At 40.4% G+C, this 27,398-nt stretch overlaps 4 protein-coding genes across 16 annotated transcripts in view; 3 read left to right on the top strand and 1 right to left on the bottom strand.

Moving 5' to 3' along the window:
• Positions 1-2,384, top strand: part of NFS1 (NFS1 cysteine desulfurase) — a 28,524-nt gene extending 26,140 nt beyond the window's left edge. For all 6 annotated transcript variants that reach the window (XR_014831733.1, XR_014831732.1, XR_014831731.1 and 3 more), the window contains 1 exon segment: positions 1,657-2,384. Coding sequence is in view for 2 of the 6 variants with exons in the window: in XM_085002679.1 (XP_084858805.1) it covers positions 1,657-1,720 (64 nt within the window). In the remaining 4 variants the exon portion in view is untranslated.
• LOC146395282 (uncharacterized) lies at positions 2,376-9,107 on the bottom strand. Its single transcript, XM_085003734.1, has 2 exons — positions 5,611-9,107; positions 2,376-2,540 (listed from the first exon to the last, which is right to left on the bottom strand). Exon 1 carries the CDS (start codon positions 6,183-6,185, stop codon positions 5,628-5,630), a length of 558 nt encoding a protein of 185 aa, XP_084859860.1. The 5' UTR covers positions 6,186-9,107; the 3' UTR covers positions 2,376-2,540; positions 5,611-5,627.
• RBM12 (RNA binding motif protein 12) lies at positions 5,801-23,137 on the top strand. Of its 8 annotated transcripts, none has more exons than XM_085003709.1 (4): positions 5,801-5,951; positions 11,784-11,836; positions 15,214-17,030; positions 23,015-23,137. In XM_085003709.1, exons 3-4 carry the CDS (start codon positions 15,236-15,238, stop codon positions 23,017-23,019), a joined length of 1,800 nt encoding a protein of 599 aa, XP_084859835.1. In that variant the 5' UTR covers positions 5,801-5,951; positions 11,784-11,836; positions 15,214-15,235; the 3' UTR covers positions 23,020-23,137. The 8 variants fall into 8 exon arrangements, with proteins under 8 accessions (XP_084859835.1, XP_084859834.1, XP_013840779.1 ...); XM_085003708.1 differs by having other exon boundaries at positions 11,752-11,836; XM_013985325.3 differs by lacking the exon at positions 23,015-23,137 and having other exon boundaries at positions 5,801-5,833; positions 15,214-20,343.
• CPNE1 (copine 1) overlaps positions 5,854-27,398 on the top strand; it is a 40,740-nt gene continuing 19,195 nt past the window's right edge. The window contains 1 exon segment of the mRNA NM_001143703.1: positions 5,854-5,951. The gene's annotated coding sequence lies outside the window, so the exon portion shown is untranslated.

Here is a 27,398-nt window from a genome sequence, read left to right as displayed (position 1 = left end):
GGAAACTTCCATATGCCATGGATGTGGCCCTAAAAAAGCAAAAAAAAAAAAAGATGCTTATAAAGGTCAAGAGATCCTTACCAGCCAGCCGCCACCAGGGGTTTCCCTAGTAGCCATAGAACTCTACTTCCTCATGGGAACATTAAGGGCTCTACATTTTTTCAGAGCTCTTTCCTGGTTCAGTTTGATTTTCAAGATTCTCTTGGTCTAGTTGGTGAGAGTGAGGAAGTTCAGGTATCTACCAGCTTCCCTTTGTGAGCTCTCTCATGTGATTCTGGGCTCTGGATTTTCCTTCACAGGGTCTAGGTGTATTGCTTAAACTTGCAGCTTGCTTAGCTTTCTTAGGCTTAGGATTCCTTCTTGGATTAGCTTTCTGGTACTCTCCGGCATACTCAGAAGGAATTTCTACTGATCAGGCTGCCAGGAAAGACTTATTCTTCTTATCCATGTGGTTTCAGCATCTTTTTTTTTTCTTGTCTTTTGTCTTTTTAGCGCCGCACCCGTGGCATATGAAGGTTCTCAGCCTAGAGGTCTAATCAGAGCTAGAGCTGCCGGCCTATACCACAGCCACAGCAATGCCAGATCTGAGTGAGCTGCGTCTTCGACCTACACCACAGCTCATGGCAATGCCAGATCCTTAACCCACTGAGTGAGGCCAGGGATTGAACCCACAACCTCATGGTTCCTAGTCCGATTCATTTCCACTGTGCCATGATGGGAACTCCGGTTTTAGCATCTTAACCTTATTCCTTCTAACCCTTTACAAACTGAATTCAACCAGGTCTCATTAGCCCTCAGCCAGAGTTTTATTTTGTGAGCCTATGATAATAAATGACCTTCCTTAAAGAGAAGGAACAGGAAGGAGCTAGAACGACATGCTGGAAATACATAGTGTAAAGGAGAGAGATAAACCAAGGAGAGAATGAAATTGGGGAAAAAAAAGAATGAAATTGGGCATAAGAAAATTAACTGGAGAAATCCAAACTAAAATCCCATGGTTATAACACATTAAAGTTATATCTGATTTGGGATCATTGTCTAAGTCATTCAAGCTGAAGCGGATCAGAGCTTAACGATTTCCCAGTAGTAGTCCTTATATGAGATGGATACCCAGGTCTAAGATCCAAGATACCTTTTTGAATTGGAGCCAGGGATATTGGAATTATAGACCAACTCAGGGGAGATGAAGCTGGCAGGAACTGGATAAGGGTAAGGGTGTGATTTAGGGCTAAGTTCTATCCCTTGAGAATGAGGGCAGAACCGAGAAGCAAGTGCTGGAGGTTAGTAAAGAACCTGAACCTTGCTGCTTACACAGGTCCCTGGGGTCTTGGCTCCCTCAGGGAGACTATCTGTAGTCTCTCATGAGTGGGATGAGAGTTTCATGACTATAACGTCACCTGTCACTGTTGGTTTGGCCCCATTGGATTTGAGCCTGGGGTACATGGTACCTGTTGGCAGCTGGGGAGAGGTTAGAGCTGACGAGGACTTAAATATAGCAGAGAAAGACTTGCTAACTTCTTGTATTGGGATCTCTTAGGGCAAGGAGGTGGAGGAGAGACAAGGACAGATACAGGCAAGTCAGGGCTCATGGTCTAGGAGCCAGTTCTGGCTGCTTCCTAAACCTTCACTCATCAAAATACCTATTCTCTTTGGCAGCCCTCTCTGGGAGATGGTGCAGGATGGCATTGACCTCAAGAGCATCAAGTGGACCCAACACTAGAAGAATGGGCCTTTGACTTTGTGTTGGCCTGGCTCCTCCTGCCTCACCAACCCATGCACAGCCAGGCACTTTGTTACACCCAGTGGGTGCTCCATGTTCAAACCAGAATTGATATAGTTCTGTTGACTTCAGCATTGGCCTGCCTCCGAGACAAACACATGAAAACTCTCCGGCTTCAGCTCCCTTGGTGGGGAACACTCCCCATTTCTTTTCAGGAGTCCTTCTCTGGTCTTATAGTGAGTAGATGTTTTCATCCTGAAACAAGAGGGATATATGCTATGATATTGCTGCTGGACATGTCCATATCCTTGTTGGGGCGAGCCAGAGGAACTGGAATAAGACTCTTTGTTCAGGGACCCTGACGCTGTACATGGACATTTGACTTGTTGCTTACCACTGCTTAGAGAGACTGATTCATTCAGAAACAAGTATAATCAACTATGATTTAATCTTCTTGTGGCTCCAAAGGCTACCTCTTCATTTTGACTGTAGACTGAACAGCAAGTTTCTTAGAAGGCTTGTTTCCTTTGTGTCCTTGTCCTCCTTTCCTTTGACCTAACAGAGTTAGAAATATGTACATGACTCTACTTATTATTCTAGTAATTTATGTTTCTGTAAAAGAGTTGTTAATTTGCATATTGAGAAATAAAATCACCTTCCTCTATTTATTCTGTGACTTCATGAGAGGCTCAGGGAGAATTCCAAGCTGTACTGGGGAATTGTGGAGCAGAATACCACTCCACTTGATTTCCATAGGTGAGTCGGCTTGCCTCTCTCTTCATTCAGCTATTTCGGTGCCTATCAGATACCTGACATTATTCTGAATATTAGGGATACACTGGTTAACAGGACCAAAAAAGACCCTCATTGAGCTTTCATTCTAGTAGAGAGACAATAAGAATTAAACAAATAAGGCTATTATAGATTGTGATGAGTGCTAAGGCAGAAATAAAATTGTTAAGAGGAAGTAAGAGGGAGAGAACATACTATGCTGGGTGTACTAGGAAAGCTTTCTTGAAGAGGTGTTGGAGTTACGTTGTGGCCCAGTGGAAGCGAACCTAACTAGTATCCATGAGGATGCAGGTTCAATCCCTGGCCTTGCTCTATGGCTTAAGGATCTGGTGTTGCTGCAGCCTGTGATGTACATTGCAGACGAGGCTCAGATCTGGCATTGCTGTGGCTATAGCACAGGCTGGCAGAGGTGTTAATTAAGCAAAAACATGATTTCTTTTTTTTTTTGCCATTTTTTTGGCCCACTCCCATGGCAAATGGAGGATCCCAGGCTAGGGGTCTAATTGGAGCTGTAGCCACAGGCCTACACCAGAGCCACAGCAACGTGGGACCCCAGCCGAGTCTGCAACCTACACCACAGCTCAGCAACGCCGGATCCTTAACCCACTGAGCAAGGCCAGGGATCAAACCTGCAACCTCATAGTTCCCAGTTGGATTCGTTAACCACTGAGCCACGACAGTAACTCCAAAACATGATTTCTAGCCCTTAAAAGTGCTAAGGATGAGTGAGAAATGAGAAGGAATGGCAAGAACAAAGGTCATGAGGCATTAAAAATCATGATATGTTTGAGAAACTGAGAAACAAATAGAGGGCTGAAACAGCCAGAGTAGATTTTTTTCCAGTTGTGTCTGAAACCTTAGGTAGGAAATTACCAACAATAAAAAGATTGAAAGAAAAAAATTTACAGTACATGAAACATTTTAAGTATTTTATTTTGGTTATATATTTGAATGTTATCCTTTCAAAAATTTTATTTTTTTTTAAATTTTATTTTATTTTGGCTATGCCTTCAGCATGTGGAAGTTCTTGGGCCAGGCATCAAACCTGAGCCATAGCAGCAACCTGAGCCACTACAGTGACAATACCAGGTCCTTAACCTGCTGTGCCACAAAAGAACTTCCTTATATATATTTTTTGTTGTGTTGTGTTTTGTTTTGTTTTCCTTTCTTGGCTGCACCTGATGGAAATTCCTCAGGCCAGGGATCGAAGCTGAGCTGCATCTGTGACCTATGCCACAGCTGGGGCCATGCTGGATCTTTAACCCACTGTGCTGGTTGGGGATCAAACTGGCAACACCACAGAGAGGAGCCAGATCATTGACTCACTGTTTCACAATGGGAACTCCTGATTATATATTTTACTGTATATACAGGTTGCAAATGTATTTCTCAGGTGAGTGATTGTCAAAAAAATTTTTGAAAGCCACTAGGCTAAAGTAGGGTGAATATAGATGGACAAGGGAGGAAAGAGATGGAACTACAGTAGATGCTTCAATAGATTTTTTTCTTTTTTGGCTGCACCACAACATATGGAGTTCCTGGGCCAGGGATCAGATCTGAGCCACAGTTGTGACCTACAATCCTGGCACTGCAGAGACACCGCCAATCCTATTGTGCCACAGTGGGAACTTCTCAATAAAATTTCTACTTTTGAATAATTTCAGGTTTAGAGAAAGATAGTACAGAGTTGCATATCCATCAGTTAATTTCCTCTAATTTTAACATCTTCCGTAAAACTGGGATTGTCAAAACCAAGAGATTAACATCTGGCCCTTAATGTTAACTAAATTTCAGATTTTATTTAGATTCCACCAGTTTTCTAACTAATGCCCTTTTTCTGCTCCAGGATCCAATCCTAGATACCACATTGTATTTAGCAGGTTTTGTTTTTAATACATTATACTATAGCTGCAAAAATATATATAAGAAAGTATAGATTTTGTTTAAAAGTATGGCCTGGTTTTTTCAAGTCATACTGGTCTAGCACCAGGCTACTCTGCCACATAGATCTTTCCCAGATTTGTTGGGAGTTTTATGAATTTAGTCCCTGATTTTAAGTCAATTGATTCCTCACTTTCTGATTTGAGAGATTAGTTCAATTATGGTAACATTAATCAAAAAATGGGGTATTGGCAGGGGGAGTGGTGTCTGGGGGGCTAGGACCAGAGCAACAGGAGAATAATTTTTTCTATAATAAAATAATATTTGGAGTTCCCCGGTGGCCTAGCAGTTAAGGATTCTGTGTTGTCACTGCTGTGGCTCAGGTCACTGCAGTGATGCAGTTTCCATCCCTGGCTGTAGACTGCCTGCATGCTGTAGGCAAGGCCAAAAGTAAGTTATAGTAATAATACTGAAGTGCAGCTATGGAGGGATTAATGACAACTGGGTAAAAAAAATGTAAAGCTCCCTGGATATGGAGGTTCCCAGTCTAGGGGTCTAACTGGAGCTGTAGCTGCCGGCCTACACCACAGCCACAGCAACGCCAGATCCGAGCAGCGTCTGCGACCCACACCACAACTCATGGCAACGTTGGATCCTTAACCCACTGAGCGAGTCCAGGGATCAAACCCTCAACCTCATGGTTCCTGGTCGGATTGTTTCTGCTGCGCCACCACAGGAACGCCTGGATTGAATCTTTTTTTTTTGTCCTTTTTGCCTTTATAGGTCCTCACTCGCGGCATATGGAGGTTCCCAGGCTAGGGGTCTAATCGGAGCTGTTGCTGCCGGCCTATGCCAGAGCCACAGCAACGCAGGATCTGAGCTGCGTCCGCAACCTACACCACAGCTCACAGCAATGCTAGATCCTTAACCTACTAAGCGAGGCCAGGGATCATACCCTCAACCTCATGGTTCCTAGTCGGATTCGTTTTCCGCTGCACCACGATGGGAACTCCAGGACTGAAAATTTTTGATGGGGGAAAAAAAAAGAATTAGGTTTTGGTCCATTTGTCAGGGCATCATCAATAGAACTAGATACCGCTGTGTGGTCCATTTAATCCTCAAAACAATTCTGGGAGGTAGGCAGTATTTCCCTCAGGCAGAGGCTCTAAGAAGTGAAGCAACTGCACAAAACCTGGAGTCACATACTGCGATCCTACCGTGAAGCTTCACTCCTCTAAGGCGGGGCTAGTGCGCCTAAGTCGCAGGCACTGAACTCAACGCTCCGCTCGCCACAGACGTTGGCGACTTCCGGGAACTCGCTGGAAAACCTAAGCGCGTCTGCGTCGCTCCGCCCCTTTACGTCAACCACGCTGTCCCGCCTTTTCTGGAACGCGGAGATGTTGAGCGGGCCGGCGGCCATCTTGTGAAGCGGCGAAGGAGGTGGTGGCTGCTTTGGGCTCCGGGAAGCCGTTCTGGCTGGGGCTGTCGACCGCGGGGCGGAGGCACTCGCGCGGGGGGTAACTCGGGTCTGGGTTCGGGTGCCGCGCAGTTCTCCCCGGTAAGACTCCCGCAGCCCCGGAACGGGCGGGGCTGTGCGGGGCTCGAGCCGCCCCTTGGTGGCCCGGGGCGGGGCCTTCGGAGGCCTCGGAGCCCGCCGCAGCGAACGCCCCACACAAAAGGGTTGGGGCATGGCTGCGGGGGGTCTGGGGCGCCTCTTGCGCCACTCGGGCCTGAGAGGATGCAGGAAAGACAAAAGAGTATAGGTCTGCTTGCCGAAGAGGGGATGAGGCATTAGCCAGGACCGTCCCGTGGACTGAAAGGGAGGCGTCCAGAGCTGGGTGGCTTGGCGGCCTGCGAACCAACGGGAACTGCAGTGAAAACACACTACATCCCGAATCAACCAGAATCTCTATGCCCCAACATGGGGGCAGAAATTATAACTGCCCCGAAGTGAGGAGATAATCGTATTGAGGACACTCCCTCCACCGGAAGTGGAAAGGATGCCCTTGCGGCCTCTCAGAAAAAGAGGACTGCAATTAGAACACATTTGTGGGGAAGGAGCTGTAGTACGTGCCCTCCCGCGAGTTTGGAAAGGAAGTCCGGACTAGCTGCCTTCTTGGTCTGAAGGTGGAGGGGTTTTGTCGAGAAACGCTTCCGAGGCCCAGCTTTGGGGCGGAGCTTACCTTCGGGGTGTCCGCAGTTTGAGAAACCAGCCCCGGCATTGTGGGGGTCTCCGAAGATGGTAGTGATGTGTCAGCCCCTTGGTCCCGAAGTAGGGAAGTTGCTGCTAAGTGCACCACCTTTATTTGTCCCTCGGGAGGGAGTGGGCGATTTTGATGGAGCGTGAGTTGAGTTTATTGAAGGCTGGAGGTGCTTGTTTGCAGCCATGTGAACTGGGTGGGAGGGGCTTTGAGAAGCTACAGGTTATTGACCGGGATGGACACTAGTGCAGGAGATTGAGCTGCCAGATTGTTAAATGCATGGACTTTATGGGTGCTTCCAGAGTGTGCGTTATAGTGAAAAATCTCAGGAGCTCCGGTGAGTTATTCTGGGTTATTCAGTATTAAATGTGCCGAGAGTTGTATACTAAGAATTGCAGGCTCCGAAAGAGAGGTTTCTGGACCCTAAAACCCTGCTTGGCTCCGCATTCCTAGAGATGATCTGATGTAAATTGGGATACTTGGCAGGAACCATTTTATATTATTCACGATTAGCTTGATGCTTGTCAATATAACCTACTGAAGAAAAATGTGATTGCGATTAAGGTTTTGTTGAAGGAGAGACTTGTGATGATTATTTCTCTTAGAGCTTGCTTGAATGGTTTTAAATTGTATAATTTTTGTAAAATGCAGTACCAGAAGCACGAATTGCCTCGGATCTTATCTAGTTTACATTTTTAATATATTTCAGAGCATTCACAATTGAAAAAGAATCCTAGAAGTCTGGGCATAGAGGCTGTTCTCGTTTCATTTTATTTTTCTATTGCAGAAATATAACATAAGACTGGTTGTAGTTGTTTTTGAAATATGGTAGTTTTGATAGCATGGTGGATTTATGGATTTAGTGGAAGGAAATTGTGTTCAGGCATTTTCCAAGAATATTAAAAAGTTATGAAGAAATGTTACAGGTCGTTAAAATAATTTTATGGTAATTTTTGAAGAAAATGAAATGTTTGGCTTGTTTATATAAAAGTTGAGGATTTGCTTAGTATTAGTGGAAATTTTTATGAAACAGGGAATGCATTTTATATTACCCTTATATGCTTGATTAAATATTGGTTATTTTGCTTATGGATTGTAATGCATAATTTCAGGTTTTCTTATTTCCATATCTGTTAGGCAAAAAATGTGAAGCTTCAGAAACCATTGTGGTAGTAACTTGGAACATATTGTTATGTGCTATTACCAGAAAACTTCAGGCTTCTTTCACTTGCTTTGACATGCCAAATAACTTAATTTTTGCATAATTAGTTTGGGGTTGTTGGTACAATTTTTAGATGCGAAACTTGACTTTGTGGGCTGGTAGAACACCAGGTGCTAGAATCCAGTGACAGTGTTCATGCTGTTTTTATTCCATTTTGTAGATAGTCACTCCATCATTTCAGTTTAGATGAATATTTTCTTCTATAGGTGTAGGAAGAACTTTTTTTTCTTTTTTTTGTCTTTCTGCCTTTTCTAGGGCCGCTCCCACAGCATATGGAGGTCCCCAGGCTAGGGGTCGAATCCGAGCTGTAGCCACGGCCTACGCCAGAGCCACAGCAACGTGGGATCCAAGCCGCCTCTGCAACCTACACCACAGCTCACAGTAACGCCGGATCCTTAACCCACTGAGCAAGGCTGGTTCCTAGTCGGATTCGTTAACCACTGCGCCAGGACGGGAACTCCAGGAAGAACTTTAAAGTATCAGTAATGGTTGCACAAAAGATACTTTAGATATCACTCCCTAAAATGCAGGGACTGTTGTCTGTTTCTGAAATCTCATTTCTGTAATCTCGTGCCTGGCCCACAAGTGCTTAATAATTGTAGAATAAATGAATGTTGTTAAATGTTTTAGATCAACTAAGCAAAAAAAATAACTTCATTTATAGTTTTGTCAGATGTTACCACCACCACACATACACCTTTTGGGTTGTATAGAGTTTAGTTTGTTAAGTTTAAAGCCAGCTTTTATGTCTTTAAACCAGTAGTGAGAGTGAATGTGGTTTGGTAATTTAGAAGAAGCATTGTTTCTTTGTAGTTTAAGTGAAATAAGGTAATGAACATTTTTGTTGACATTGGAACTGAAAAATAACTTGATATTGTCTTTTTGGCAAGAGGAGTAAATATTTAGAAATGTCTTTTTATTTGCTGCCTTTTGAGTATTGACTGGAGGTTAATGGGGAAGTTGACTATTATGGTATCAAAAGCTTATAGCTCCCTCAGTGTCAGAAAAATTGTTTTATTAAAAATGATACCAGAATCTGGAGTTCCCATTGTGATTTAGCGGGTTAAGAACCCCATTAGTATCCACGAGGATGCAGTTTCGATCCCTGGCCTAGCGCAGTGGATTAAGGATCTGGCATTGTGGCAAGCTATGGTGTAGGTCGTGGATGTAGCTCAGGTCTGGTATTGCTGTGACTATGGCGTAGGCCTGTGGTTGCTGCTTTGATGTGACAGCTTGCCTGGAAATTTAGATAAGCTGAGGGTGCTGCCCTAAAAAGACCAAACAAAACCAAAAAAAAGAATGATACCAGAATAAGAAATGTGATCTATTTGGGAATGGGGACAAAATCAATTTGAAGCTGCGTTTCTGTAATGCCTACCATAATGTGATTATGCTGCTTGTTGCATTTTGCCCATTATGATTGGTTCTGTTGCTCATCTCTGAGGTGAACATTTGAAGGGTGCTGGTTTTTGTTTGCTTTGAATCTGAAGTACTTAGGTCTGCTGTCCCTGGTTCTTGTTAATTAAAACTGATTATTGAACAAAGTTAAAACTTAATTTTGGATGTTTATTACCAGATGAAGAGTGGAAATGGTCAAGTTCTGGTTTGTGCCTTGGCTTCCTGATAAAAGAGGATTGTTGTCAGACATTTTAACCTGAAATTTCAAGTGATTGGAATGGCTAGTAAATAAAATCTGTTTTGTCATCATAATATGTTTAATTTTTATAGCACATATTAGCAGTTGTGCATGTATCTGGCATTTGTAAAGTGGAAGCAAAGCTACTATGTGGATTAATTCCCAAGATAAAGTGGAAAAGTACACTAAAGCAAGCGTCTCGTTTTAGATCTTCCGAAATGTTTCTATCAGTGGATTTGATAGGAAATCAAGCCCATTTTCTCACTTCTCTTATGCTCTATGAATAGGTAAAACATGTATTTTAGATATTTTGTTGCTTAGAATTGTTTCTAGTCTTAATCCTTCTAAAATTCACCATAGGTTCAGGTGATTGGAGTGAATTTTTCATTTTTAATACCCTTCGTACCCTAGCTGACATTTAGAACACAAGGTTGCATAGGTTCCTGGAAAACAGTACTACCTCTGTTAAATTATTACGCTCTTTACAAAGTGTTGAAAACAAGTAAGTATTTCAGTTCTTAGTTTATGTTTGAAGGAAGAAGTATAACAGCAAGAGTGATGAAGTTCTGGCTTCTAGCCTGAGCTGTGTACTTTTCTTTGGTGTGGGGTGAGATGGAGTTTCCCTTTGCTGAAATAGGAAAAATTAACAATTTATATCTAGATTGATTTGGTACTTTAAATTGAATATGTTATACTTGAACTAGGGATTTACCAAAATCAGGTGTGCCTTTTTTTTTTCTCTGTGTTGCAGTAATTTCTGGCAGCCTTGTAGACATTTTTGAGAGTAGACGTAGCAATGTTTCTTTTGCGTTTAACTGGCCGACCCTGAGTTTGTTCCTCTCCAGGTGAACATATGGTTCCTGCTTGGGTCTGGAAGGGAGGAGGCTGAGGAACCTGTTTCCTTACCTTGGGGGCACACACATGTTGTGGCCCCAACCAGACCTTTTGAATTGAAATCTCCAGTAGGGATCATCTATTTATCACAAATGCTTAACTAGAAAATTACCCTGGTTCTGAGGCTCACAGAGTCAAACCTGTACATTTAGAAATAAATACTGCAATGATTCACACTCTTACTCTTTGAGCATAAACTTTATGTAAAGCAAGCTTTTTTCTGTTTCACATTTCCTTTTGTGATCAATAGATAAGCTACTATATGTAGCTTTTAAATGAAGAGTTTTAAAATTTTAGATTTGATTTGGTTCAGTCGGTGCAACATATATGAGATTAACACAGTGCTCTGGGCTTTTGAATATTGTTTATGACGTTAACATAGATTTTTGTGGCAAAATCTCACTGTTCTTTAGTAATTTGTGTGGTCGTCTAGACGATGTTTATCTTGTTCTTTAGACAAGTTTGGAGGAACACTAAAACTTTTTGATACATTAAACTTTCTGGTGATGAATATTAAGCTCACTGGTGGTAGTTTGATCTTGAAAGATAGTCACATATTAGCGTCATCATTCTTTGTAGGTTTCTATTGATAATCTTAATACTTAACAGGGACAGTTTTCTTCTTTTTTGAATATAGGTGCCTAATCATTTGCTTGGGAATTATCTATAACTTCACCTGTTTGGGAGAAATTCCAGTGAAAGATGAGTGACCTGTTTTTGCTGTGGGAAGTAGTCTTAATATGCCAGACTTTAGAGTTTGTTTGTTTTTTTAAAGGAGTTTCTTGGAACTGTTTTGGTGTTAGAAGAAAAAGCACTTTTCCTTAATATTTTGAACTCCAGTGGTTTTAACTAGGAATTAGCCCTTATAGCCAGAACTTTCACTTCATTTATGTTTTTTGATGTTTGATGCTATTTTGGTACAAAGGAAAATACACTGAAAGAATAATTGCAATAATTTCTATGACCACCCTTGAATTGATGACTTAATTTATCCAAGAACTGTTATTGTGCCTCTTCGTCAAAAATTTGGTGTGAACCTGAGGAAATAGGTCTCAGTTGGACTTGTGTTATGGAATTTAATGGACTGGTTTAATCTTTAAGTGATTAAAGCAATTACCAGCTGTGGAACCGAGTTTTATGACTTTTAGTTTTGATTGATTCATTCTTGGCTAATTTATGACACGTTCTTCATGTATGTAAATATATAATGTTTTGAGAGATAATCAAATTTGAAAGCAACACCAAATAATGTGTGGGATTTTGGAAACTTTTTTTTTTTTTAATGCCTCCTAATGAAGTACTCTGGTGGTTTCAGACTCGCCTTCATAATATACAGTTCAGTGTGGCCTGTGCGTGTTTTGTGTTTCCTGCATTGATTTTTGCCTCCATTTATTCTCTATTGCAGTCTAAAAGTTGGTTTTAATTGGTTGCCCACAGGATTGACTTGGCCTCTACTTCTTGTTAAGAAAATACATCTCTTGTTTTATCAGGTAAGAGATTTTGAATAGAGGGTTTGTTTTTATACAAAACAAAATGAGGTAGTTTATTAAATAACATGAAAATATGTGTAATAACTAAACTTTTTTTTTTTTAAAACAAGTTTATTTGAGGGATGGGGGTGGGTAGACTGGGTGTCTTGAGGAGTAGATGCTTCCTTTGGGGGTCAGTTTTCTATGGATGGATTTCTCCTGCTGAATTCCTGATAATTAGGCAGTAAGTAACTGGTTTTTCCCTCAGTCACATTCTAGACTAACTATGAATATAGGTGCTTGTTATTGGTATGGTTTTTTAATATTACTTAGAGGTATAGGGACATATGTTTTAGACTACAGATTTTGACTTTAGGTGGAACCTTAATGACTGGAATCTAACCCTCTTGTAAGAGTTTTAAGCATGATAGGTTGAAGTGACTCATCTGTTAAACAGGTACTTAGAATGGCAGGTTCTTATTTCATGTTTTTCAGAATCTAAAAACTTTTCCTCTTTAGGTGGCTTTATGAATAAATCTTATACTCTACTTTGGTTTACTCCTCAGCCCTTTTCTAGATAGTTATCTGAGCAGGTTTTCATGTGTACCCATACAGACTTTTACTAAATCCTTCTTCTCAGTTGCAGATGATTGAAGACTTAGTGTGTATTTCACTTTAGCCCTATATTTAACTCTTGGGACCATATCAAGCTCCCATTTTTATTGTCCTAATGCAAGCTAACATCTCTTTCTCGCTCAAGTTTTGGGGATCTAGATTATCCATGCTGTTTCCCCCAATTAGTGATTAAGTGATTTTTGAAGTTGAACTGAAATAGCATCTCAATTTTGCATATAGCCTATATTCTAGAGTTAGCAAGGAATGAGAATTTGATTTGATGAATTGGAACCTTCTTGATGAACTTCTTGTAGACTGCTAAGTAGTAAATAAGGGAAAAAGAGTCTGTTGGTGTGATTTTTAGTATTAATTTTTCTTATAGACTCTTGCAGACCAAAAATGAAAAGTTTCCCCCTTTCTCTCCCCAAATTTCTGGTGTTTTGTATGTCTCATTTTCTATTTGCCAGACCACCTTTCTGGATTAAATTTGAAGGTGGCTTTTATTTTTGCGTATGTGTGTGAGAGAAAACTATCAAAGCCAAACAATGTATTTCTCTTTTGTGTACTGCAAGTATAATACTTAGATATAATTGCAGATTTTGTTTGTTCAAGTTAGTATCCATATAATATCTGACATTGAAAAACTGCTTTCATGGAGTGATAGAATTTTTAGAGCTTGCAGCAGGAAACTTTGCTCTTTTAATATTCTTGTTTGAGAAGTGATGAAACTAAATCTCGAATAATTTGTAATTTCCGGAATGTCACAGAACCAGTTTAAGAGGCTTATATTTAAAAGTTGATTTTTAGGAGCTTATGGCTCAGTGGAAATAAATCGGACCAGTATCCATGAGGATGAAGGTTCAATCCCTGGCCTTGCTCAGTGGGTCAGTGATCCGGCGTTGCCATGAGATTTGGTGTAGGTCGCAGATGCAGCTCGGATCCCACTTTGCTCTGCAGTGGTGTAGGCTGGCAGCTGTAGCTCTGATTCGACCTTTAGCTTGGGAACTTCTGTATGCCTCAGGTGCAGCCCTTTAAAAAAAAAAAAAAAAGGCAAAAAAAAAAAGTCGATTTTTAAAATGGCTTGGAAAACACTATATTGCCGGCCACTTACATTTCAAATTAGTATTTCTTTTCAGTCCCAATTTTTGGATCACTTTACAAAGGACCGCCTTTATATTTATGCTTTTTTTTTTTCTGCTTCTTAGAAATACTTTTATTGGTTTCTTGTTATCCTTACAATATTTATCTATGCAGTTATAATGGAAAGTGTAAGTTCTTACCACTGCTGTTTTTTTAATGTTATAGCTAAATTTTTTTTTACTTAATGAATTTTATTACATTTGTAGGTATACAAAAATCACCACAACCAAATTTTATAGCATTTCCATTACATTTACTCTTAGAAATATAGAAATTTTATTTGTGAGAAACTTTTCTTTTAATTTCATCAAAATGGACGTTAAGGAGATTAGTGAGCACTGAGAAATTCCACAGGAGTTATGTTGGTTTACTGAATAAAGCTCATGCACTAGTTAAAAAACAAAAAAAACCTCTTTTTCATTATCAGCCCTCCCCTGATAATTCACACTTTAAAAAAAGAAGCAGCAGAATGTTTGAGAATGAGTAATTGGACCTGAGTTTTAATTAAAACAGCCATGGTATGTGGCACTGTAACCAGGTTCTTATTTTTGGAGCGATGACTACAGGTAACTAATACTTTGGCTATTTTATTCAGTATTTCTTTTGGATACTTAGTGTGACTTAACCTTATATGTAGTAAATAATTCCATATGTCATTTTCTTTAATAAATAAAGCTATAAGACAAATAAGAGTTTTATGTTTTGGTGGTGGTTTTTTTGTGTTTGTTTTTCTTGCACTTGTGGCATATGGAAGTTCCTGGGCCAGTTATTGAATCTGTGCCTCAGCTGCAGTGACACCAGATCCTTAACCTACTGCGCTGGGCTGGGGATCAAACCCGTGCCACCACAGGTACAAAACTATATCTTAACTCACTGCACCACAGTGGGAATTCCCTAGAAGAGTTTTAGAATGAAACATGGAATCAATTCTCATTTGAGGCTTGAATCTGCTTTAGTGTGAGGTATTATTTGAAAATCATTAGTATTCTGCTTTTTTTGTTGGATTTTGAGATTGAGCCACATAAATGATACCGATAATTTTCCAAAGTTGGCAAGTTTATAAGGAAGATGTTGAGTCAGGACTTTTGTTTGTTTTGGCCTTGCCCACAGCATGTAGAAGTTTCTGGGTTAGGGATTGAACTCATGCTGCAGCAGCAGCCAGAGCTCCTGCAATGACAATGCCGGATCCTTAAACCACTGCGCCGCAAGGAAACTCCCTGAGCCAGTTTTAAATATTAACTTTGATACATCCTTTGTCTGTTTTTCCCTGTAGATTGTTAAACTTTGTTTCTTGATTTGACTTAGACATTTCTTTTAAATCTTATTGAATAATTAGTGGTCTGAATGATGGTGTAATTGTGATTTTACTGTCGTGTGGTTGGTTGTTTTTTCCTGAAACTTTGAGTCTTGGGGTTGAACTTCTAATTATTTCTAGAATTAATGCCTTTTGGAAGTTGAAATTGGGTTTTACATTGTAAATGGCATATCATGTTCAGTTTTCAGAATATCCAGATTTTTAAAATGACATTGCTTGTTATAGGTGGAGGGACTATTTGAGGGCCTAATATGGTATATGGTAGCTGGTCATTCTTGTAGTTAAAAACTTGGTGTCTGACCTGGCCGTTGCCTTTTCTCATCTGCAGGTGTGTGTGGTTTCAGCGCAGCATGGCTGTGGTCATCCGTTTGCAAGGTCTCCCAATTGTGGCGGGGACCATGGACATTCGCCACTTCTTCTCTGGATTGACCATCCCTGATGGGGGCGTGCATATTGTAGGGGGTGAACTGGGTGAGGCTTTCATCGTTTTTGCCACTGATGAAGATGCGAGGCTTGGTATGATGCGCACAGGTGGTACAATTAAAGGGTCAAAAGTAACACTGTTGTTGAGTAGTAAAACGGAAATGCAGAATATGATTGAACTGAGTCGTAGGCGTTTTGAAACTGCCAACTTAGATATACCACCAGCAAATGCTAGTAGATCAGGACCGCCACCTAGCTCAGGAATGAGCGGCAGGGTAAACTTGCCTACAACGGTACCCAACTTTAATAATCCCTCACCCAGTGTAGTTACTGCCGCCACTTCTGTTCATGAAAGCAACAAAAACATACAGACATTTTCCACAGCCAGTATAGGAACGGCTCCTCCAAATATGGGGGCTTCCTTTGGGAGCCCAACGTTTAGCTCAACCATTCCGAGCACAGCCTCTCCGATGAACACAGTCCCGCCGCCACCAATTCCTCCAATCCCAGCGATGCCATCTTTGCCACCAATGCCATCAATTCCCCCAATACCAGTTCCTCCTCCGGTACCTACATTGCCTCCCGTGCCTCCTGTTCCCCCAATACCCCCAGTCCCTTCTGTGCCACCCATGACCCCACTGCCACCCATGTCAGGCATGCCACCCTTGAACCCGCCACCTGTGGCACCTCTACCTGCTGGAATGAATGGTTCTGGAGCACCTATGAATCTGAACAATAACCTGAACCCTGTGTTTCTGGGTCCACTGAATCCTGTTAACCCTGTCCAGATGAACTCTCAAAGCAGTGTGAAACCACTTCCCATCAACCCTGATGACTTGTATGTCAGTGTGCATGGAATGCCCTTTTCTGCAGTGGAAAATGATGTCAGAGAATTTTTCCATGGGCTCCGTGTCGATGCAGTGCATTTGTTGAAAGATCATGTAGGTCGAAATAATGGGAATGGATTGGTTAAGTTTCTCTCCCCTCAAGATACATTTGAAGCTTTGAAACGAAACAGAATGCTGATGATTCAACGTTATGTGGAAGTTAGTCCTGCCACAGAAAGACAGTGGGTGGCTGCTGGAGGCCATATCACTTTTAAGCAAAGTATAGGACCTTCTGGACAAACCCATCCCCCTCCTCAGACACTTCCCAGGTCAAAATCGCCCAGTGGGCAGAAAAGGTCAAGGTCAAGATCACCACATGAGGCTGGTTTTTGTGTTTACTTGAAAGGGCTACCATTTGAAGCAGAAAACAAACATGTCATTGATTTTTTTAAAAAGTTGGATATTGTGGAAGATAGTATTTATATCGCTTATGGACCCAATGGGAAAGCAACTGGTGAAGGCTTCGTAGAATTCAGGAATGAGGCTGACTATAAGGCTGCTCTATGTCGTCATAAACAGTATATGGGCAATCGCTTTATTCAAGTTCATCCAATTACTAAGAAAGGTATGCTAGAAAAGATAGATATGATTCGAAAAAGACTGCAGAACTTCAGCTATGACCAGAGGGAAATGATGTTAAATCCAGAGGGGGATGTCAACTCTGCCAAAGTCTGTGCCCATATAACAAATATTCCCTTCAGCGTTACCAAGATGGATGTTCTTCAGTTCCTAGAAGGAATCCCAGTGGATGAAAATGCTGTACATGTTCTTGTTGATAACAATGGGCAAGGTCTAGGACAGGCATTGGTTCAGTTTAAAAATGAAGATGACGCACGTAAGTCTGAACGCTTACACCGTAAAAAACTTAATGGGAGAGAAGCTTTTGTTCACGTAGTTACTCTAGAAGATATGAGAGAGATTGAGAAAAATCCCCCTGCCCAAGGGAAAAAAGGGTTAAAGATGCCTGTGCCAGGTAATCCTGCAGTTCCAGGAATTCCCAGTGCGGGAATTCCCAGTGCAGGACTGCCCGGTGCGGGAATGCCTGGTGCGGGAATGCCAGGTGCAGGGATGCCAGGTGCGGGAATGCCCAGTGCGGGATTACCTGGTGTGGGGATGCCTGGTACGGGACTGCCCGGTGCGGGAATACCTACTGCAGGAGGTGAAGAACATGCCTTCCTGACTGTAGGATCTAAGGAGGCCAACAATGGACCTCCATTTAACTTTCCTGGTAATTTTGGTGGGTCAAATGCATTTGGGCCACCACTCCCTCCTCCAGGATTAGGAGGGGCCTTTGGTGATGCTAGGCCTGGAATGCCTTCAGTTGGAAATAGTGGTTTGCCTGGTCTCGGACTGGATGTTCCAGGTTTTGGAGGTGGACCAAATAATTTAAGTGGACCAGGATTTGGAGGGGGTCCTCAGAATTTTGGAAATGGCCCTGGTAGCTTAGGTGGTCCCCCTGGTTTTGGAAGCGGCCCTCCTGGCCTTGGAAGTGCCCCCGGGCATTTGAGTGGGCCTCCAGCATTTGGTCCTGGCCCTGGCCCTGGCCCTGGCCCAATCCATATTGGTGGTCCTCCTGGCTTTGGATCTAGTTCTGGAAAACCAGGACCAACAGTAATTAAAGTACAGAACATGCCCTTCACTGTGTCTATTGATGAGATTTTAGATTTCTTTTATGGCTATCAAGTGATTCCAGGCTCAGTGTGTTTAAAATACAATGAAAAAGGTATGCCCACAGGTGAAGCTATGGTAGCTTTTGAATCTCGGGATGAAGCCACAGCTGCTGTCATTGACTTAAATGACAGACCTATTGGCTCTAGGAAAGTAAAACTTGTATTAGGGTAGCTGTTCATATCAATTCTTCATAGGGTAGATATAGTGTTCATAGTGCTGTGATTAATGCATTCAGATTGTTTTCCTAGTGTTTCCAGGTTAGAACCTGTGGATTGTTTCAATTGCATATAGATTGGTTACCATAACATAGAACATTGGTTGACTGTTTACAGAAGACTCACTACCAGGATAAACATTGCTGTATGTAAAGCCGACAGTAAAGCTGTCTTGAGAGAACACAAAAATGATTTTGGCGTATCATTAGAGAAACCATTTGTAAAACTCAAATGACCACATAAAGCTTATCAAGGAGTCTAGATTGTTTTTGTTTTATACCATATGGGATGAAGAAAATAGAAATGTCATAAGAGCTCATTAAGGGTGCTCTTGCCAGCTGCTGAAAAATAGAAGCTGGCTACTCTTGGAATTTGGTTTAAAGTTGGACAGATTTGCTTTGTTATAGGATCAAAGCTTTGTCTAAAGTCCTCATTTTCTTTTAAAATTGAATAAAATCTCTGTATACAGATTCACTGTATGTACCTTTATTGCTTCTTGAGGGTTCTTGCTGTATAGACAGTCCTGCTTCTGAAGTTGCTGCTTTGTTTGCCCAATTGACTCATTTGTAAATGAGCAGAACTGTTTTGTTGTTTTTTTATATATAAAACTCCACACGTGGTTTGTGCTATAACCTTGAACTTTGATTTCTAATGTCACACTTAAAACTGTGTGGAATAAGATATTTGCCACAAAAATAAAATACGGAGTCCTCTACCTACCAGAGCCTTTTTGGTTTGACCGCCAAGTTTTAGTTTAGTCAGTTTTAAAAATTGTTCATGTTGTTTGGATGGCATCGAAAACCAGAAGCCACTTTTAATAATCATCTTATTTAAGATGCTTGATTTGAATTCTTGCCCAAGATGGACTAATGTTCTGTCAATTTCTTTGTGTCCCAAATTTATGTCAAATTTTGACTGTAACTAAAGAGGGTCCATTTGTAAGAAAACATTATAATATCTAGGTTTTTAAAATTGAGGTTGAAATTGTTAGCTTTGTTAGCCAGTAGTGTTATAGAATAAAAGATGCATAAGCTGGTCTATAGATTGATAAGCATTTAATCCTGTTACTTGGAGGCTTTTTGGTCTGGTTGTTTGATCAGGAGCCTGTTTACAAAAACTCTTCATAAAGAGTACAAGTGCAGCTGCCAAAGGGGAGAGAATTGAGACTCCTTGCCCTTTCATACTCTTTTCTTTTGGCATTCAGGACACTAAGGCAGGAGGACCACATGGGTTCTGGTTGGTGAGTGTCCTTATCACAAAAACATTTGCCTTACAGTGTCCTGCTCACTGCCACAAAAGGCTCTACTTTATGGTTATTTTCCTTCTTAGTTAAAATGTTCTTAAAGATGTGTTACATTATATCATAAACATGGAATGAGATATCAGTGAGGTATCATGAAAAACAGATTTTGTCTTTTACATGGGCTTCTTTCTTGGTTTGAAACATCCCCAACATTTCCTGCAAATCAATATACTTACAAAGGGGTCAGCTTTTTAAAAGAAGTATTTCCTATTTAAAAAAAAAATAGTGCCTTTTTGGTATTGCAATTCAGTGGAACACTGAAATAGAGTGTTGTTGTTTATAATTTAAGAGTTAAGAGTGGCAACAGTTTCATTTGTGATAAGATTTGGAAAGCCTTTTCATCACTACAATCTTAGAGGATTGACAGTACAGGATTTTTTGTTTAGAGAAAGGATTATTTAGACTTTCAAAGAAGAAATGGCTGTGTTGTGGGTCTTTTGGTAATTCACGAATACAAATTTGCTTTGACGGATCAATAGATATTGTCTCCTCAGCTAAAAAAGCAATATGACTTTTGTATATGCTGTTCAATTTAAGTTTTCTGTTAAGTAATCATTTCTCATTCCAAAGACAGAGTGCAAAAAACTTCAGCGCTGCTTGCAAGTCTTATTTCAACTGCAGATTATTTTCCCCATTGGAAAGCTGACTATTTTCATTTTAGAAAAATGGGTTGTTTGAAGATGAAAGTCTTTTATCTTTTTTCACAATTTATTTTGGCTATGTGTTCGTACATCTTATTAAATATTGCATATACTTTATTGCAACTACTTTGTTATTTCTACTTTTTAGATAAATGCTACAAAGGAAAACTTGATTTCATTGTTCATCAAATTAAATAAATTAAGAAAATAGTGGTTTGTGTAGAAATTGGAGAGAATTGTTTTTCATATTTGGTTGAATCACAACAGTGCATCTCTTGTTGTGAAATGTAATTAAATGCTTTGCCCTCTGGAACATGATTGTTGTGTATCTGAGACTTATTAACATAGCGCTAATTGCTGAGCATACTGTTCATCTAGTTCTGGGCATTGGAGTTTGAATTTAAAAAAAAAAAAAAAACTCTCGAAAATATGTTCTGTGAAAGTATTCTTACGTCTCTTCCCACAAATTTTCTCGTAAGAACTAGGATTGGGGTGAAAATGAATTTAAGTTATTTTCTTATTTACTTTGTATGGTATGAAGGATTTGTAAAGCTTTGCTCAAAGTTGTGTGCATTTGTAAACATTATTATGGTATTTTCAATCTTATGTGTAAATTCTATTGCTTTTTTTGGTGACTGACATTAATGGAAGAGAATCTTTTCCATTAGTTTTAACCCTCTCCCCCCTTTCTTTTTAGTTTAAAGGTTTAGAGAAATCTACACAATGTACTTTATAAAAAAGCAAATTTGTAAACTTTCTCTGAACTTTAGCGAAACATTTAGTTCACAAGCAAAATTTGGAGGTGTGTTTTGTGTTTATACTGTAGATTGGATGTATAATTATGAGTGGCTTTTTTTTTTTTTTTTTTTTTTTTTTTTTAATCCTACACTGTTAAGTGAAATGTGGTTTCTTTCTAGCTTTGTGTTCCAAGTTGTCAAAGCAATGACAGTGGAAATTCCATTAGGAAATTTTATTCAGAATTTCAGAGAGTAACAGTCTATGGTCAGTCTTAACTCACTGGATGAAAATCTAGGGCTGTGTATGGAAGTAAGCAAACATACATTTTGGGTGGAAATACCCTGGATAAAAATAAGAATGCATGAAAGTCTTAAAGTGAAAGTCCCTTTTATTGAATTCTGTCATTGTATATAGGTGTGGGTCACGTGTTTAAAAATAAATCCATTCATCAATTCATGAACATTTTAAAAGTGAGTAAAGAAACTGTAAATTGCTGCTAGTCAGATCTCTGAAAAGAATTTCTGCCAGGGATCACTTTAAAAAATTAATTCCCAGAGTTCCCTGGTGGTTTAAGCAGATTAAGGATCTGGCGTTGTCACTGTCGTGGTGCAGGTTTGATCCCTGGCCTGGGAAGTTCTGTATGCTGCAGGCACAGCCAAAATAAATAAATACATATATGTATTTATTTCCCATTCTCACAAACACCTAAGTTGTTTTACTGGCAGTTCTGTAGTAGTACAGACTTTAGAAACCAAACACAATAAAATGACTCGTTACTAATATGGCCACAATATTGCTAGCAAATACTGCCTTGGCTTCATTCAGCAGAGGTTTTTGTTTATATAGATGAAGAATACTATTCAATAAACTTGTCACGAAATAAAACAGGCTGATGCTTTTAATGCTTCAACTGTACAAGAATATTCTACTGAGCTATATATTATCAGGTGTTTGTTTTGTTTTGTTTTTTAAATTCCTGAAAATACTTTGTGCCTTTGGAAAGATGGATTTGATGATCTTGGAGGTAATAATTGTTGCTTATCCTTGTCTGCTAATGCTAAAGTGTGGAAAGAAGAGGATACCTGGAACAGCAGGGAGGAATCTTGATTCTAGGTCAAATCTGTGGTATCTACTTTTTCAGACTTAAGTGTTTTTTGCTAGCAAGCCGCTCGTTATGTGGACTCAGAAAGTACTGGAAACCAGATGCTTCTTTTCACAAAAGGTCTTAAAGGGGGCTGTGAATAGTCTTTTAAAAAAAACAATTAGGAAATGGGAAAAGGAATCTTCAGAATACGTTCAGCTACACATACCTCTAGGGCTTTCTTTTTTTTTTTGTTTGTTTACTTGTTTGTTTTTGCGTTAGTATGTGTGGTATTTGAGGTGGAAGAGGAGAGAGGAATAAAAAATATTGCTGCTTTCTGACATTGATGCCCTCGGTTTTATCCCTTCCATATTCAACTTCTAATGGGAAAAAAATAGAAAAAAAAAAATCCAAAAACTCCACAGTCTTTTTAAAAAATCTGGATTGGAGTTGCAGAGAAGTTGGTGGACTGTTCCTTTTAGAGCTCTTGGAAAAGATTTATAACTTTTATCTTTTTCATTGAAGAGTTTTATTTTAGCCTGTATGTGAGTTTGAATACTCAACTTGTTTTAGAGAGATTTAGACTAGACATACATGCTTAATTCCAGGTAGTTGCCAAGCTGTTTTTAAAATCGTGACAGTTTGACTAAGAATTTGAAAAATCATGGAGTGAGATAGCTGCCTTAAGGATATCTCAGAATGACCTTTACTGTCTTAAAGGGGTGGAATTTGTGCTAATATATCTCCTTTTCTTGCTCAGGAGAGATCCCTAAACTTGTGTAATTCATTGTTATCTGCTTTATGTTGTTTTACTGCAAGAAATAGCCTCAATTATATGCATCGCCATTGTTCTCCTTAACCCCTTAAAAGTAGAGCTTGTAGGAGCTCTCATATGGCTCAGCAGGATCACTGGCCTCTTGAGAGCGCTGAGACTCCAGTTTGGTCCCCAGCCTGGCACAGTGGGCTAAGGATCTGGCATTGTTACAGCTTCGGCTTAGGTCGAGACTGTGGCTCAGATCTGGTCCCTGGCCTGGAAACTCCATATGCTGTGGGGCAGCCAAAATTGGGGTTGGGGGCAGTAGAACTTGTATGAGATATGGTAGAATTCAAACTTATGGCTCTCTTTTTTAATAAAAAAAAAATGCTTGATTTCACTTTTGTCTTTTTTAGCATAAAATCTGATAGATCACATTGACTTACTGTAAAATGTTCCAGAAAGAGTATACTCTTGTGGTGGCATATTTCTCTGATGCTGTAGTGGCTTTTCTGGGAAAACTTCTGTTCAACAACATAAGCAGGTTCGTCTCTTACTGGTGCCTGCTGATGTAAATCTTACTCTTTACTGTGCTATTCCTACATTTATTCTTGGTGCCTTGAACTACTTTGTGCCAGAGGATCTCACAAGCATCCTAGAATATGGCTCCTTTTCTGGCTCGACATAGGAAGCAACTAAGGTGGCACTGCTTTTCTGCATATTGCTCTACCACTGAAGGAGCAAAAAGCCACCTGGTGCAAACATTCCAGCTCCCTGGGCAGAAGGGTAGTACTCTTGAAACTCAGGGCAGGAACATAGTGCTTATTATGATAACATAGTCCTTGAGTTCTGACAAGAGTCCCAGGGACCTCCTCCCAGTGAAAATGTTCATCATTAAGTCATAGAAATTAAGCAAACACCAGCCTTAGAGAAGTGGTTGAATAGCCCAGCAGAGCATCGGATTTGGCACCCCAGCTGTTCTGGACATTTGGACTTCAGTAACTTACCATGTCATTTTTCCTAGTTAACTTATGGCTTGCCATTTCATATTGAGAGAGGGAGGAGGAGACTATTTGGGGAATATAGAGCCATGACCAGCAAGAGAACATAATTCAATATGGACAGATCAAAGATGTTGAATAAGCATACAACATCCCAGTATTACAGTATAGTGAGCTGTACTATGTTCAGACAGGCTTGTCCCTTGGTGTTTTATTCCCTGTTTTGATGCTGCCTGTTTTCACCTTTTACCTGCTTATAAGTAAGCCTGCTGGTAACCAGGACTATGAGTTTTACTTAGCTGGAAGCCCTCTCATTACTGTCTCTAGCCTTATCCTAATTGGGATGGGAGTGTGGGGGTGAGTTCACCTCACAGCTTTCTACCCTTGCTTCTATGACTTGAATTGACAGGTTGGAATGGAAACATCTGTTGCCTCCGAGCTTTTAAGACAATTTCTCATGGATATATAGCTTAGCCATAGCAGTAAAATAAGTCCCTGTTCTTGAAGTTCTGGCTGGTGGACTTAAATGATGGAAGTAAGTGCACATTCAACGTTCCACTGGAACAGGATAAAGGGATTCCTGGCCACTTGCTAAATGGTCAGACAGAAGCAAGTGTAATGAAAGCCTTATGTATAAGCTGAGAGGAGGTGTGATCTCTAACCGAGGTTCTTGGGGATAATGGTATGTTAATTTAGTACAACGAAATGACTAATTGTGTGAGGGATTCCAGTGGCAGTCTCTAAAATTGTGCTTGTCCTGAAAGTTCTTAAAAGTTGTCCCATAACAGCAGTGTATCTTGAAGTCAGGCTAGGATTGGTTCTAGGGGTGTCCTGGCCTAGCAGAGGGATAGAATCTTTTAAATAACCTTTTGACTAGCTGTCAGAAAACACTTTTTATAAACAAATGCTCTAATGAGACAGTCATAAACACCCAGAATTAAGTGAATTTCCCCATCAGTTTAACCACTTATATGCATAGCTAACTACCTGAAATAAACAGCTTTTCTGTGTGCAGTGTTCACCTGTTGGTTCTTGTTCCTTTAGATCAGCACTATACAACAGAATATTATCCAGTCTGCACTAATATGGTAATTAAACTTGAATAGCCACTTGTGGCTCATGGCTACTGTATTGAACAACACAACTCCGCATTCACAAAGCAAGAGAAAATTTCCTCCTTCATGTCTGCTCTTTGGAGATCTTATTAGGCAGCACTGCCCAATAGAAATAAGAATCACTTGATATCATTTAAAAATTTCTAGTAGCCACTTTTAAAAATGTTAAGTGAAATTTAATATATTTTATTTAACTCAATAGATCTTAAGTGTTAACAGTTTCAGCATACACAAGATTATTGAGCTATCTTTTTTGTACTAAATTTTCATAATTCAGTGTGTATTTTACAGCATATTGTGATTTTGAATAATTATATTTCAAGTGCGCAATAGCCACATGTAGTTAGGAGCGTCCCTTTTGGACAGCGCACATTTATAATATAAAAAAAATATATATCTCCTGTCGTTTCTCTTTTAGTTCTGCCTATTTCTGCCTTTTCTTTACTTTTGGGTATTCAGACTTTGTTGTATTTCTCCTAATCTTTGCCCCTCCTGTTGTGTTTGCAGGTGTTTTGGGAGAACTTGCTTCAGTTACCTTTTTTTATGGGCCATACCAGAGGTTAACTAGGTAATCGTTTTATATTGTAAAATTACTAATTCTGCACAGAAACAGCCACAAAAGTAGAATCTGCCCTATCCGCAGTGGCAAGTGGGCAGATCAGTGGGTCATTAATGTAGTTTCCTCATTGGAATCCTTTTTTTTATTTCTCAACTCCTCTAACATGCAAATTTTGAAGAGCAACCCATCTTAAGATCTCCCATGTATCACAAGTACATTTAGTCCTGTGAGGGATATTTGTGTTACCAGAAGTAGGTAGGTTTCTTTTTCAAGGGCTCTGGTCTGCTCCTTTTGTTCATTCATTCAGCTCTTTTTGTGCCATTGGTGATCTTGCACAGTGGAGATACACAAGTTTTTGTCGATGCCCTTGCCCTGGAGATGCTAAGGAAAGTAGTCCAGTACTGTTGTCTTAGACACTCTTGCAGGCAATAGAGAACACTGATTAAAAATATAGATTCCAGGAGTTCCCGTCGTGGCTCAGTGGTTAACGAATCCGAGTAGGAACCATGGGGTTGCGGGTTCGATTCCTGGCCTTGCTCAGTGGGTTAAGGATCTGGCGCTGCCGTGAGCTGTGGTGTAGGTTGCAGACGTGGCTCGGATCCCGCGTTGCTCTGGTGTAGGCCAGTGGCTACGGCTCCAATTAGACCCCTAGCCTGGGAATCTTCATATGCTGTGGGAGCAGCCCTAGAAAAGGCAAAAAGACAAAAAAATAAATAAAAAATACAGATTCCAGGGAGTTCCCGTCTTGGCGCAGTGGTTAACAAATCTGACTGGGAACCATGAGGTTGTGGGTTTGGTCCCTGGCCTTGCTCAGTGGGTTAAGGATCCAGCGTTGCTGTGAGCTGTGGTGTGGGTCACAGACGCTGCTGGGATCCTGCGTTGCTGTGGCTCTGGTGTAGGCTGGTGGCTGCAGCTCCGATTTGACCCCTAGCTTGGGAACCTCCATATGCCGCGGGAGCAGCCCAAAAAAAGGCAAAAAAATATATGTATGTAGATTCCAGTATTTCCCAGTGGTGCAGCAGGTTAAGGATCTGGCATTGTTACTGCTGTGGCAAGGGTCGCTGCTGTGGTAAGTGTTCAGTCCTTGGCCCAGAGAACTTCCACATGCCATGGGTGCAAAAAAAAAAAAAAAAAAGTAGTTATGTATATATATATTCCAGCAGGGCAGGATGAAGCCAGAAGCGGCTGCCCAGTAAGTGTTCTTTCAAGAATTTGGTATAAATCACATTTTCCTGAAGCAAATTCTACTTCATTTGCTGTATTTGCACTTGTCATTTAAAATTTATTCCTTTGATAAAGTCTTATAAATGTGGAGTACTACAGTTCCTCCATTCCTGCCCTGGCAGACAAATAGGCAGAATGTGTGATGGATGCAGACCTATTTTTCATCTGTGTGCAAGGTTGGTTAATGTAGGTCATGGGAAGAGCCCATGTGACCCTCACTGCTCTTTTAGTGGTCTAGTGGACTTCAGATTGAACTGGATTACAATGTGTGAGCCGTTGGTAAAATGGGTGGAAATCACATCCTCAAGGAATCAAGTTGTGGTTCATCCAAATTACTGTGTGTTGCAGACTAGCTATTTCCTTTCTCTGTCTTCAGTGGGATTAATGGAATTAATTAACAAAATGGGGTTAAGCTCGATAATCTCATATCCTGTTTTAAACTTCTGTAGTTAATTTGAACCTTAAACCCCTGAAAGAGAAACCAGAATTTTGCTGGCTTCTTTACTACTTTTTTCAAGTGGCAGCGGTTACTTATTTAATCTTGAGAATTTCATTAGGAGAGAAAAAGGGGAGAAGTATTCATTTCCCTTTTGAGGGGCTGTCCCTTTCCTGCCAGTTAGGTCCTCTGGAGCAGGTAGGCCACAGGCATTCCTCCTGGGTGTCTTGTGAACCAACAAGTTTAGATAATCATGCCACAGAAGGATCCATTTATGATTTGGATCAGACAGGGCACTTCCATGGTTGGCCTCATTTAATCCTCACAATAATCCTGTAAAGTTGGCATTACTATTATTTCTGCTTTATAGATGGGAAAATCCTGGCAAAGAGAAGTAAAATAACTTGCCCATGGTCTCATTGTTAGAAAGGGGTGAACGAGATCATTCAGTCATTGCCTGCATGA

The sequence above is a fragment of the Sus scrofa genome, chromosome 17, assembly GCF_054392235.1.
Source record: "Sus scrofa isolate SSC_HxYL_T2T_F1_AM1 chromosome 17, Sscrofa_HxYL_maternal_Yorkshire_Landrace_v2.0, whole genome shotgun sequence".
In the NCBI taxonomy this organism is placed as follows: Eukaryota; Metazoa; Chordata; class Mammalia; order Artiodactyla; family Suidae; genus Sus; species Sus scrofa.
Note: the sequence above shows the minus strand (reverse complement) of the source record. Positions and strands in the feature narration are given on the sequence as shown.

Coding starts and splice junctions, on each gene's coding strand:
- LOC146395282 (XM_085003734.1), bottom strand. CDS start 6,185: ATGCCTCATCCCCTCTTCGGCAAGCAGACCTATACTCTTTTGTCTTTC.
- RBM12 (XM_013985325.3), top strand. CDS start 15,236: ATGGCTGTGGTCATCCGTTTGCAAGGTCTCCCAATTGTGGCGGGGACC.